General features: G+C 35.5%; 2 protein-coding genes across 2 annotated transcripts; both read left to right on the forward strand.

The window, feature by feature from the left end:
• The first annotated feature begins 242 nt into the window (after positions 1-242).
• LOC125216753 (probable hydroxyacylglutathione hydrolase 2, chloroplastic) lies at positions 243-4,839 on the forward strand. Its single transcript, XM_048118521.1, has 8 exons — positions 243-445; positions 1,605-1,784; positions 2,107-2,310; positions 2,971-3,094; positions 3,453-3,553; positions 3,704-3,778; positions 3,927-4,025; positions 4,417-4,839. Exons 1-8 carry the CDS (start codon positions 380-382, stop codon positions 4,561-4,563), a joined length of 996 nt encoding a protein of 331 aa, XP_047974478.1. The 5' UTR covers positions 243-379; the 3' UTR covers positions 4,564-4,839.
• A 787-nt stretch (positions 4,840-5,626) lies between these two features.
• LOC125216741 (3beta-hydroxysteroid-dehydrogenase/decarboxylase) lies at positions 5,627-11,588 on the forward strand. The gene is made up of 12 exons (XM_048118511.1): positions 5,627-5,955; positions 6,578-6,667; positions 6,759-6,892; positions 6,978-7,148; positions 7,416-7,532; positions 7,626-7,705; positions 8,345-8,534; positions 9,529-9,646; positions 10,048-10,222; positions 10,556-10,712; positions 11,050-11,116; positions 11,222-11,588. Exons 1-12 carry the CDS (start codon positions 5,706-5,708, stop codon positions 11,416-11,418), a joined length of 1,746 nt encoding a protein of 581 aa, XP_047974468.1. The 5' UTR covers positions 5,627-5,705; the 3' UTR covers positions 11,419-11,588.
• The last annotated feature ends 2,290 nt before the right edge of the window (positions 11,589-13,878 follow it).

The following is a 13,878-nucleotide window of genomic DNA, read 5'->3' on the forward strand; positions in this document are numbered from 1 at the left end:
CAATATTATTACTCATATTTGAAACGATATTGATGATATTTTTGATTCTATACATCACTATCAAAGTATATCATCGACTGTATAACATTTTCTACATTTCATAATGTAAATGAAATTCACAACTTTATTTTTTTGAAAGATAAATAAGGCTTGTATCTCCAAATAATGAAATAAAATTCAAATATATATAAGATCAGATTCACCTCTGTTTCTCTCTCTCTCTCTCCTGGAAAATATTTATGGTTTAAAGTTTAAAGAAAGTAAGTGTAATTATTGTTGGTTGTGCGGTGCGTTTGAGTGTGGGTGTGATATCCGCGTCGTTTCTCTCTCCTACCACTCACCAAAAAGCTAGAAAAGGCGACTGTGTCATGACTAGAAGATGCAGATGATCCTCTGCAGAGCTGTACCCAAGGCCATGGCGTCCTTCCCTCACTCCAGGCCCAGGGTCTCTTCCTTTTTCCTTCTCAATTTTTGTTTTGTTTCAGTTTCAAATTCCCCTTAATTGTGTATTGTTTTCAAATGTTTATGATTGTGACTCTTATTTGGGGCTTATGGTTCACACTGTATTCAAATTCGGAAACGAAATGGCGAGATGTGTTTGGGGATTTGAGCTATAAGTTTTCTCCTTTTGTTTTAGGTTTTTAATCGAGGGAAACCGCTGCGATCTAGTTCATTTACGTTCAATTGTTCGCTGATTATGTGCTTATGTGGGGATCGTTTAATGGATGGAGAATTGTGAATGTGATTCGTGTTTTACGTTTTCGTAACTGTGAGAAAATTGTCGGTTGGGAGTTTTACTGGAAGATTCTTTAATCAGTGATTCCGATTTCTTTCAATTTTTTATTGTTTGCTTGTTTATTTGTTTATTGTTTATTGTTTATTGTTTTGGCGTTTAGCTGAGAGGAATGACTATGATGATTGATGATGTATTTCTGTTCATGTGTAGTGAAGTGAATACTCATTCTTAGGTAGTGTGATTGATCATTGTGTTCGCGTAATGTTTAACCCCGTTGTTTGGTAAATTATGATGATTCGTAAGCTGGAGGACTAGATCTTTGGTTGATTGTTGTATCATTTTTACCATTTTTTGCTTGCTATTTTATCATTATTTGAGTTTTAGTGTAGGCAGCCATTCTGATATTTGTGTTTGAATATCATGCTTATGCATTTCTGACCTTTGTAAGTGAAATGAGTTCTCAATTTTGCATGTGTTTAGTATGATTTTAGATTCATTCACTAGTTCATGATATTTGATCCTTTTCCCATTCTTTTGTCTTAGTTATCAAGTTTGATTTGTGAATTAACTGTTTTGCCACTCAAGATGGCTGTGCCTATTGGTATTAGAAGTATGCGTTTGATTGTATATCTGAAGCTTGTCTTTAATATTTTTGGTTTGGATATTAATGACTACTAAGCTTTGGGCCTCATTTGGATTCTTCTTTTGTATGTTGTTTAGGTAATTGAATGCAATTGTAGTTGGTTTTTAAACTCTAATTGTGGTTTCAAATTTCAAAATCATCTTCTCTGACCCCTTTGCCCTGTAATACAACCAAATGGCGTTTCCTTTGATTTACCTAAATCAGTTTGTTGTATTGTCATTTCAGAAGGAGCTATGTGTGTGGCCCGGAATGGGACAACTTTGCCTTAGAAAGAATCTTTTGTATGGATTTATGAGGCTTTTTTCAATGCCATTCAAAACCCTACGCAGTGTTAGCCGGACAGTTGGAGGAGTCTCAAATTTTTGCAGTATCACAAATATGTCAAACAGCTTGCAAATTGAACTGGTGAGTATGGTGTCTGAAGTTTTAGTACAATCTATGATTAAATAATAATAGTTGGCTCATTTCATGATATATTAGGAAGAGATTGTGTTTTGCCCAGCACTGACCATATGATTTTGACCTTATTGCTTTCGAGGGGTGGGTAAGCTGAGGGCAGTGTTGCATTTGTCTCTGTTTTTGACCTCAAATCAATTTCAAGAGACATAGAAAGAACCTGTTTGTATGCACTTTTGGCAACTAAGTGTGATGTGTTTTTAATTTTTATATACCAGGGAAAGCTTAAACAATTGTTGATAACTTACTCCTTATTATTCATTTCTCATAGGTACCTTGTCTTCAAGACAATTATGCTTATCTTTTACATGATATGGACACTGGAACTGTTGGAGTGGTTGATCCTTCGGAAGCCGTTCCTATCATAGATGCATTGAACAGGAAAAATTGGAATTTGAATTACATACTCAACACTCATCATCATTATGATCATACTGGTGGCAACCTGGACTTAAAAGAAAGGTATGGTGCAAAGGTATGACACACTCCACCTTTGGTAGCATTTGACCATCAAAATGAACAACCAAGTATCATACAAATACATAATAAAATCGCATAAGATGGATGCCTATCAAATCAAACACATTCTATTATTACCTATCGATTGTAACTCAGCTGATTATAACCTATCAATTGTCTGGGTAGGATGTTTTTTGGCATTATTACAAATGTGACTTTTGGTTCTTATACACCTTTTGTAAATTCTGGGATGCTTCAGAATTTTTGCCTACATCTGCAATGCAAAACTGGGTTATCTCATCCTCCAATAGGATTTTATGAAAAATATAGTGTGGATCTTGATAAACGAAATGATAGGTGGGAAACTAAGATCCCTAAATAACTTAATCTACTTGTTCAAGTGTGTCTATATAAGTGGATCTGTTCTTAATAAGCTATTTACTGGCCCTGAAAATCTTACCATGCATGATAGTCAAAGTAGCATTTAGCAACCAACTCCCAGAGGTGATTTTTTTTACTACTTTTATATAGAATGTTCTATCTTAGAATTTGTCACTAGTTATTACTTTTAATAATCAGTTATAAGGGTGAATATGTGTTACCTATATGCTAGTATTTTCTTGATTATCATTCTTTCATGAAGTATATCAGAGCCACCTCTATATATTTTGTGTAGGTGATTGGTTCTGGTCTAGACAAGGAGAGAATTCCTGGCATTGACATAGCTCTGAATGATGGAGACAAATGGAAGTTTGCAAGCCATGAGGTGCTTGTGATGGAGACCCCTGGCCACACTAAAGGTTAGACTTAAATGCTTCACTCGTTAGGATCATGTGTCGTTAGTTGAAGTATATCAGCTGTAAAGTTTTTTCTGAGTTGCCCGTTTTATTTAATTAGTGACATATCTAGGTCTTTGTTTTGAGCCCTCCCATAAAATTATTATAAAGCTAAAGAATGCATGTATTATGTTTGGATATAGTCATTTGCAGTTTTTGTTCCTAGTGGGTATTGTGCTATGTACTGTTTTAACTCAATCACTAAGTATGTTGAGGATTGAAAAGGAGGTGTTGGCATTTCTTTCTGTTTTATTTGTTCTCAAGTACAAGCAGGCATTATTTTCACGATGTTGCCTTACCTATTAATGTTCTCTGCAATCAGGTCATATAAGTTTTTACTTTCCTGGATCGAAGTCAATTTTCACTGGAGACACTTTGTTCAGTTTATCATGTGGTAAACTCTTTGAAGGGACTCCCGCGCAGGTAATTATGATGACTTACCTTTCTTGTAAGGTTACAATATTGTTTCATTTACCGTTCAGTGTTCACATCTTTTTGCCTTTATCAACTTGCGTCCAAGTGCCATTAGTGATACATATCTGACCGGCATCCTGTGCATTGCTTCTTAAATAGATGCTATCTTCCTTGCGGAAGATTGTGGCGCTGCCAGATGACACAAATATTTACTGTGGTCATGAATACACATTGGTAAGTTAACTTCAAATCTTTTATGATTAGCCCAAGATACAAAGGCAGTCCTAATTTTTAGGCTTGAGTGCCCTTCTTATATATCTGTGCCCCATGATTTTCTCAAACTAATTGCTTCTTGTGACTATTGGCGTGACATGTTGAACAGAGTAATTCAAAGTTCGCCCTATCTATAGAACCTCAAAATGAGGAGTTGAAGTCGTATGCTTCCCTCATAGCTCACCTCCGTAATAAGGGCCTCCCAACGGTATTTCCTGTAGCCTTATTATTTACCTTAAGTTTTCTATGAAAACACTGGTGGATACTTTGCTATGTTTTTCTTTTTGCGAGTTTTTTTTTATCATATTTTTTACCTTTGTCAATGCACATACTCTTCAGTTTATTGAATCGTGTACAAAATTTTCCAGTATAACGCCATGAACTCTATATTATAGCATAGCCGCACTAGAAAATTGATTTGGTAGGTTACTTTAAGGCAGAGGGACAAGATTGTTAATCTGATTAGAGCCGTGGAGTTTTAGTTTCTCTGAGACATATTTACTCCCTTTTCCGATTACTTTCAAATCTTTTTCACTGGCAGCATGGTTTCTCTCTAAATTGTCTGTCAAGAATCTGTCTGATATTCTTATGTGCACCAGATCCCAACCTCATTAGGAAACGAAAAGCTGTGTAACCCGTTTCTTCGTACATCAAGTGTGGAAATTCGGAAGTCACTCAAAATACCCGAGTCTGCAGATGATGCAGAGGTGCTAGCCGCCATCCGTCAAGCCAAGGACAACTTCTAGAGTCGATGAGGAGACTGGAGGGAGGTATATTACCAGCAACACTGACTTTTCTAGAAGTCTGCTAAAACTCGATTCGTGGAGTGTAGGCGACTCATACTGTGGCATTGTTGGAGAAAGAAAGTGGTGACATGGACAGAGTAATGTATGTATAAGGTAGGCCCTTTACAGTGTGTTGTTGGATCCCAAGCTCTGATCGAACTTTGCTTTGTTTGGAAGGCAAGAATTCTCTGTTTTTATCAAATGATGAAATATGGGGTTTCTCTTTTGCCCCTCTGAGTTGGTGGTGTGTAACTTTGGAAAATAAACTTAACTCTTTCTTTTTTTATATTAAATATATTACTTAACTCTATTGAAGATCAACGAGTCTGAAAATTAAAATTAAATTTCTTATTGATATCATTATAATTTAAAACTGAAGAGTAAAAAATAATGCCCCTTTTTCTACCGGAGGAAAAAGAAAATGGAATCTATGCTGGAAAGGTTACTGAAATCTTCTACGCAAAGGAATATACTGGAAAAGGCAAATGAAAAGTAGGTAAAATGGGTCTAAAAGTAAATACTATGACATGATTTGTTGAATTTGTTCACCAAACTTGAAACTTTTTTGCTACGTAATTTAATATTCCAATGAAACCAACCAATCAAAATCATAGGAAAATATAATCATCAAACCAAAATCTTCTCTCTTAATACACATTTTTTTTCATTGTGGGATGATATTTAAGAATGACTTTATGTACAAATTTCATGAAAACAATGATTTCAAATTGTTGTAGATTATTACTCTAGATTTTATGGAACTTAAATTATTATAAAAAGTAAATATACTATTTAAAAAGTAGCCATTTTTTCTATCAATGTAACAAATTTTGTTAACTATAAATATTGCACAAAGAAAATTCCCAACAAGGCACAGACAATAAAGATTTAGCAAATACGATATAATCAAATCCAATTTGCAGATAATACAAAAAGGAAAAAGTCGAATAAAAAATTAAGTCCAGTCGACCGACCACTTGATTCCGGTGGAGCCTACCACACAAGATCCATTCCTCCCCCACCCCTCCATTCACCTCTCTCTCATCTCTCTCCCATTCTATTCCACTCCGATTCTCGATTCATCCGCGGCCGATTCTTCGAAAATGCCGAAAGAAATCGGTGATTCGACGGACAAACACTCGAAAACCTGCGTCGTTTTGGGCGGCCGGGGATTTATCGGCCGCGCATTGGTGGAGCGCCTGCTCAAACTCGGCAATTGGATCGTCCGAGTCGCCGATTCTCACAAGTCTCCGGAGCTCAAGCCTACAGAGCCGCTCCTGACCGATGCGATCGCCTCCGGCCGCGCCGCTTATTTCCAGGTTGATGTGCGGGATAAATCCCAAATCGTGGAAGGTACTCATTCTCAGCTTCAATTGAAGTTGCGTGTTTCTATAATATGATTGATTCGTAATGCTCGTCGAAGGTTCAGTTTAATGATTGTATTTGGAGTTTGAATGGATACGTGTTGAAGGTTTCGAAAATTCAGCAGAAGATACTAGGAATTCAGTTTATCTAATAGATGAATATGGATTGTACAGTTATACCGTTTAATTTGGAGCTTTTTTGTTGGGGAAGATGAATCTACTGTACTTCTACATTCCACTTGAATATTACAATCTTGATAGAAAGCAATCTCTAGAGAGAATTTTGTTCACTAAAACCTTCCCAAGCTGCAGCACTATGTCTGTGAGAATGACTAACAAGATACTTAATAGTCTCGTCATTGGAAGAAACAACTACTTATTGCTTTTATTCATTTCCAACAGTGAGTTTGGAAACTAATTGTCTATGCAGTTCTGCCTTGTCTGTGATTCTGTGGTTCATTCTATTCTTTAGTTCTTCTTGATTTCGCTCAGTTTTGTTCTTCATCTCATTAGACATTTTCTTATGTTAAGGCCTCTTTGTAATTTTGAAAAGACAGAACACTAAATGCTCTTCTGTTGATGCTTAGTAACACCTTGTCATATATGTGCAGCTTTGAGAGGAGTATCGGTTGTATTTTTTACTGACTCTATGGATATATTTCCCCAAGATTTTTATCTTTGCTACAAAGTAATCGTTCAAGGTAATTTCTCATTTTCCATGTAATGAAATAATTATGCGGTCTACTGGCATTTCATCTTGTACTAATCCTTAAATATGTCACAATTCTTCAGGTGCTAAGAATGTAGTGATGGCTTGTCGAGAATGTGGAGTAAAACGGCTAATATACAACAGTTCTGCTGATGTAGTTTTCGATGATGTACATGACATACATGGTGGAGATGAATCCTTGCCATATTCTGGGCAAGTATGTGTCTTAGCGAAACTCCTTGTCTCTCTCTTCTACTCTCCCTCTCTCTCTTAGTCACATTTGTCGCGAACATATGCTGCAGTTCTGGGATATGGTTGCTGACCTTAGGACTCAAGCTGAGGCGCTGATCTTGTCTGCAAATGGTGCTGACGACCTCTTAACTTGTGCGCTTCGTCCTTGCAACGTGTTTGGACCTGGAGACCCGCAACTCATACCCTTGCTGGTGAATATGGCAAAATCCAATTGGGATAAGGTGCGGAAGCTACATTACTATCTCACAAAGATTTTGCAAAAGATATTAATTTATCTTCCAAACACTGTTTTGTTCTGCATTGAGTAGATGCCACGTGTTTCTCTTGATGATTGACTACTGAATGATCAGTTGCATGCTTTGATCATTATATTGGAAAAAGTACAAATCATAGCATCTTTCTCTGCTATTTCCCTATTGCGCGTTCTATATTATTAATTGAGTTAGGTATGTACTTTTTGGAATTAGTAATAGGCTTTCTCATTTCAGTTTATTATAGGAAGTGGAAACAATGTGTCGGACTTGACATATGTTGATAATGTTGCTCATGCTCATATCTGTGCTGAAGAATCTCTAAGTGCTCGGATTGATACTGTGTCTGGAAAGGTATCTTCAAAATTTGAGCCCTTCTTTGTTCTGTCAATGATTAATCACTCTCATTTGTTGTGAAATAGTGTTTTGTGCTGATATATATTTCAGGCCTTCTTTATAACAAATCTGGAGCCAATGAAGTTTCGGGAATTTGCATTTCTTTTCCTTGATCGTTTGGGGCACCCGAGGTACTATTCTCTCATTGAATACTAGATGCTACAAACTTCCCAAAATGGTTCCTCTCTTCTTAAGTTCTTCACAAGTCTCATAGATGCATTGAGGGTTTTGTCTAAACTCTTGAAGATTCTGAGCAGGGAGAATGGCTGTTAGACCTTATGAATTAATTTATCAGAAAATATGACCATCATAAGAGAAGTAGTCTTTGGTGGATGAAACAATTAGATGGTCTAATCTTTAATCAGTTGGCTTTGAATATTTAATGTTGTTATTGAGCAAGTTTTCTTGGACAAAAACTTCCCTTTGATATGAAATGTCTAGTTTCCTGATGAATGAAACCTTTTCAGTTAATAACTTTCTCACAAGTAATCAGTTTCATACCTTTTGCATTCCTACTTCCCTTTCCTTTTTCTGCTAACTGGCAGAAACCGAAGTCCTCTAGCCTCCACCATATATTTATACCTTTTTCCCGTCCCCCACTTTTCATAACTAGAAAGTTAAACTGCAGGTGTTTGCTTGTAGCGATATATGGACAACCTCTTGTGCTGATGGTTTCATATCACTTGTGTTGCAATGTTGATTTATTGGCCTGCAGTTGGGATGAATGTTCTTATTGTTTGATCTATAGCATTTTACTTATCTGGTTGCAGGCCTTTCTTTAATATTCCACCTCTCGTAGCTGAACACATATTTTCTTTAATAAAATTGCTTCATCGGAAGTCAGACTTCAAAAAGCTTGATTCTTCTATCTCTATTTACAAGTTAGCTTCATGCACGAGGACATTTAGTTGTCTTGCTGCTCAGAAACATATTAATTACTCACCAGTTGTTTCCCTGAAGGTAACATTTTCCATTCTCTCTTTAGAAACATCTCCTACTATAATTTGTAATAAGAAAATTCGCTTTTCATACTCGCTTTTGATGTACCTAGAAGAGCTATATACTAGCTTTGTTGCTCAAATAATATTGAAAGTTTTAATTTTCGAACTTGTGAAGGTTGGTTTGGTCTTATCTAGATGAGTTGATGAAGTAGTCCCCAACTGAAGTAGGGAAAAGTAGGATGAATTTTACAACTTGCTCAAAGAATATTGCTTTGCAAGGTGTACTTGCAAGTCCCACTGTCCCACTAATAATTTCGTCAACAGGATAATCAAGTTATTCCATGTTCAACTCTTGTCGACTCTTCTCTATAATGATGACTGATGACTTGGCTGTGAATAGCTATGAGTATATGTGTATCGAGATAGATATATCAAATACTAATGCTAGCTGGTTGTCTTGAGAAATGAATGGCCCCATACAAGTCTCTGAGGGTGTTTTTGGATCCTATATATCAATACACTTACAAAATGAACATGGTAAAAATTAAACATTTGGTCCCCCTAATGTTACAAATTCAGAACTTATTACATGTTCATCTATCTATAGAGCTAGACTAAGTCCATTGATTCTATATCTAAGCAAGTAGTTGTGAGAATTTGGGATGGGCTGGTATTTTATCTTTAAAGAACTAAAGTCAGGTCGAACATTTTGAATTTAAACTGCTATGTTTTAAGTCACTCAATTTTGTCAACTCTTTTATTTTTCATTGCATCAGTGCATCTTACATCTACAAAATGTTTATTGACGCTTATATTTCAGAATATAGATCTTTGTCTGCTATTGTGTACAGTTTTTCTTGCTTCTGAAATATGGTTCCTAGAATGAAGATTTCCTGTTTAACAATCTATGCCACCAATGTACTTGTCCAGTAGCTTCGGAAGTACACATCCCAAGTTTGAGTAGGTTGATCACCAAATAAATGCCTTAAAGTGGGGACTGTTGTTTGTCACAGGAAGCGATGACACTAACTGTTGATTCATTCTCCGACGTGGCCATAGAGCCAATTTTTATGAGATACAGATGCAGCGATGAACCATCAAAAATAGAAAAGCTGTTAGGCGGTGGACAAGGTTGGTTTTATTTCCCGGCCCATGGTATTACAAAGCAGTCATATATTTTGTTCTTGACTTTTAGGTTTCTTCAATTTGTCAATTCAATTAGATGATGTTTGGAACAGAAGTCCCTGTTAAATCAGTGGCCTTGCTAATTCAACTGCACTGTCTCTTATCATTTAAAATAATGTGTTACTTGAATCTTTAGCTTAATGGATAGCATAAGCCTTTCCTTTCCCTCTATAAACTGAAGTATCTTAACTCCCCCCCCCCCCACCCCTAAACAACAAAGCGCCCACACGCTTTTGGATAGATGCCACATTCTCTGTATGGGATGCAATTAGGTATTGCGGAAAGAGATGTGTAAATTTTTTTTATAATCTCTGTCACGTTGGTGACCCTGTGCTATTTTGCTGCAGTTGCTGATATTTTGCTGTGGCGTGATGAGAGGAAGACCTTTTTAAGTTTTGCATTGCTTGGTTTTATGTATCATTGGTTTTTCCTGTCTGGGAATACTTTTGTTTCATCTCTTGCCCAACTACTGCTGCTAACCATCATATTACTTTGTGGGCACCATGTTCTACAGTTGTCTGGGTAAGTTTGATGTAACTATCCTCTTTGCTTGTCAGATATCTCGCTGCTAGTTTCTTCTCTTGGATATGAGGTTGTTTTTGCTGCGAAGATTAATGATGTTTATTCTTCCATATAATGCCATAGCAATGTCTACACATGTTCATTATCGTACTCTGGGTTTGGACTTTTTTCTGAATTAAACAACTGCATCTGATTGATTGGCAGGTTACAATTTTTTCTACAAACAAAACAAAATACTCAGCACTATTATCACTGAGTGAATATATCGCGTAATTTCAATATCATTTTTTTAATTGAAATCATGGTCAGTTATTTATAACACATGCTCTACAGATATGGATCCACAGTTCTTAGATTACCACCATCGTGTTTTGAAATCTCAGAAGATAAAGTGAGAAGCTTTTTCTTCGCGATGAAATGTATGTGGGATAAGGTGGAGTGCCTGATCAAGTCATTGGCTCAAGGAGAAGATTGGCTTATCTTTTTTAAGGTATGTATTTACTGAACTTGTCCTAATTTGAAATGGTTTGTATAAGTCCAAAATGGTGAAAATTCAGTCCCTTTGCAAAGACTCAGATGGTAGATGTGTTTTTTCCAATCAATATACTTTCTTGAATAAGCATTTGGTAACATGCCTTTAATATAAGAGCGTCCTCTGTTCCTAAATTGCACATGTTGATTTTTTTATATTTGATTGTTCGTGGGGGTGGAAGTTGCTCACCTAACTGCTGAGGCACACATTGCTTGGGTCATTTTTATCATGTCCAGTGTAACCAATCGCTAATGTTAAATGTAGATAGCTTTAATTTGTTTTCTGTTGATTACAGGTTGCATCTTTCATGTATGTTTTCAAGTGGATTGTTTCCCAGTACTTGGTCCACGCCATTGGTCTTGGTACGTCACGGACAGCATTGCTATTTCTTTTGATCATACGCGCTTGACCTGGTTTCAATTTTTGATATCCTTTAATGATTTCTCTTCGTGGTCAATCAATTGCAGCTTTGATCTTTGTGTTCAGTATGTGCTTCGTGTACGAACAATACGAGGAGAAGATTGATGAGATAGCAGTAATCATATTCACGATTGCCAGCAAGCTAACAATCTTGCTGGCTAGCAAATTGCCAAAACCTAACTCTAGCTACAATCCGTTGACGGAGAAGGGATCTAGCCGTAGTTTGTTAGATGAAAGGCAATAAGATCTGGGTCACGCCCCGTCGTTTTGTAACCTTACTCTTGTAACTCTGTAACAACTTTTGTAGATATATAGTTTAGCTTCTTTAGATTACAATGGTATAATACTATCATAGATATCCTAAGATTTTGAATCTCTTGCTTGAATTCGTGGTGTCACTAGTATATTTCTTTAGATGATTGGTGCAATTTCAAATAATATAATGAAATGGTCATTTTATATGCTCGGAGTAGTGTATAGATATTGAGGATAATATGTTATGACGTAGTGCATAAAGATAGTGACTAGTGAGTATAATATGTTGTGTACGAGTAATATATAGGAGTAATATTTTTCTTCGGCCCGAAAATAGGACTATATGGACTTATTTACTATACATTATTATTTGAAAACTATATTATATGATTAATTTTTTGATCATGCATTGCAAGGGTAGTGTTACAATGCAAACCTATATATGGTACAAACTCCAAACTACCATTTGGACCATTAGAAAATATCGACAGAAAATGTCGACACAGTTTCAACACAACATCATCCGTTGACATTGTGTGTGACATTTTCTCTTGATATAATTTTGTCATCTGTTAACATTTTCAACGGTTCAGATTATAGTTTGGAGTTTGTATAATATTTAGAGTTTGCATTTGATTACATCCTTACATTGCAATATAGTGTTTAATGAGACAATCTACATTTATTATCATCGTTAAATTATCTTTAAACTAATACTCTATAAATTTTGTAAAAACTAATATTAATTGAGAGAGTTATTGTAATTTAAGGTTTTAAGATAATTTTGAGGGGAGAGAAAATGATTATGCAATGCTACACGTCAATTATCCACCATTTTTATCTATGCATTGACTAAAATACCCTTATAAAATCCAAAAAATAATACTCCCAGTTTATCAATTTCGGGCGTCCTCCTTTAGGAGTCTCGGTTGGAATAAACTAATAAAAAATGCCTACAAAATAAGTAAAAAAGTGTTAAAAGTGGGTCTCAACATTCACTACAACATTTATTTATTATACACTCAATTAAAAGTGAGTTCCAACATCCACTATAACATTTATTTATCACACATTCTAAACACTTTTTTAAAACATGTGCTCAACTCAACCGGGACTCCTAACGTAGGACGGAGGGAGTAGTTTTTTGATTGTGTGGTCTAGATTGAATTATATGGTTATCATATTAATTCTAGTTGTCATTGCACCCATTTAACAATATTTCATAAAATTTTATATCATTCTCAAATGTGACATATTTGGATTTTCATGCTATTAGATTTTATTTTTTTTTAATATATAATTTCGGATTTTTAATTTTTCAGATTCAGATTTTTGGTAAGTTCGGATAGGATTAGATTCAATTTTCAGCATAAATTAAATTAATAGATCATTTTTTTTTCTTATCTTCTAAAGCTAAATATAAATAATGTCAGTACGTAATACTATATATAATAATCGAAGCAAAATGATTAATTTTGTAATCTAAGATACTATATATAAATATAGGAATCTAAAAATCATGGAATAAAAAGAGGTACAATAAAAAGAGGTACTACTAAGATTGAGTGGTAAAAGAACAACAATAAAAAGAGGTACTTCTACTACTAAGGTTTCAACAATAAATTCAAAGGTACTATTCTTCATAGACAAAGTCTCCTAGATTAAATACAACATATTAAATTCAAATAAAGTTCAAATTGAAGTCACTTATCAAGTTGCGCTTTAAGCCACCTGTACTTCAACTCTACCGGTATACCCACAAATGTATCGAATAATATGTCATCGTGCATCATCAAATCGAGAGCCTTGATCAACTGCGTCTCATCCAAAACAATCGTCTTCAACTCGGCTAATATTTCTTGAGGGTTCATCTTTTTTTGCTTTTCTATAATAAGCTTCTTCTCTTCTATAAGAAGCTTTTTCTGCTCTATATCAAGCTTTTTCTGCTCCACAACAAGCTCAGACTTATTCTTTTCCACCATTAGATAGTCACTAAAATCAGTACTCATTCGTTGCACACAATCAGATATGACCTTAGTCGATGACGCTTTCTTCTTTGATCCTAGAGAACTTGAGGAAGATGTTGTCTCCTTTCGTTTTTTTCGGGCCACCAAATCTGCCATAGCATTAGCTTCTTCAACACTCATATCGAGTGATTCTCCAACGGTAGCAGAATCAACCTCAATGTCAACCTCCTCATTAGTATTTTCTTGAAATGTTTTCGAACCTTGACCATCAGCACGATCTGTACCCAAAGTTCTATCTATTGTGGACATGGTAAGGAAATACATCCATTTATATTGATATCACTAATCATTGTGCCTCTAATTCATCCCATCATCATAGATATGCAGCATACAGTAGATGCATGACTATGATAAGAATGAGTAGATGCATACAGTAACTAAAATCAATAGATGCATAATTTGTGGCTAATAATCCGAAAGCT

The sequence above is a fragment of the Salvia hispanica genome, chromosome 1 (genome assembly GCF_023119035.1).
Source record: "Salvia hispanica cultivar TCC Black 2014 chromosome 1, UniMelb_Shisp_WGS_1.0, whole genome shotgun sequence".
In the NCBI taxonomy this organism is placed as follows: Eukaryota; Viridiplantae; Streptophyta; class Magnoliopsida; order Lamiales; family Lamiaceae; genus Salvia; species Salvia hispanica.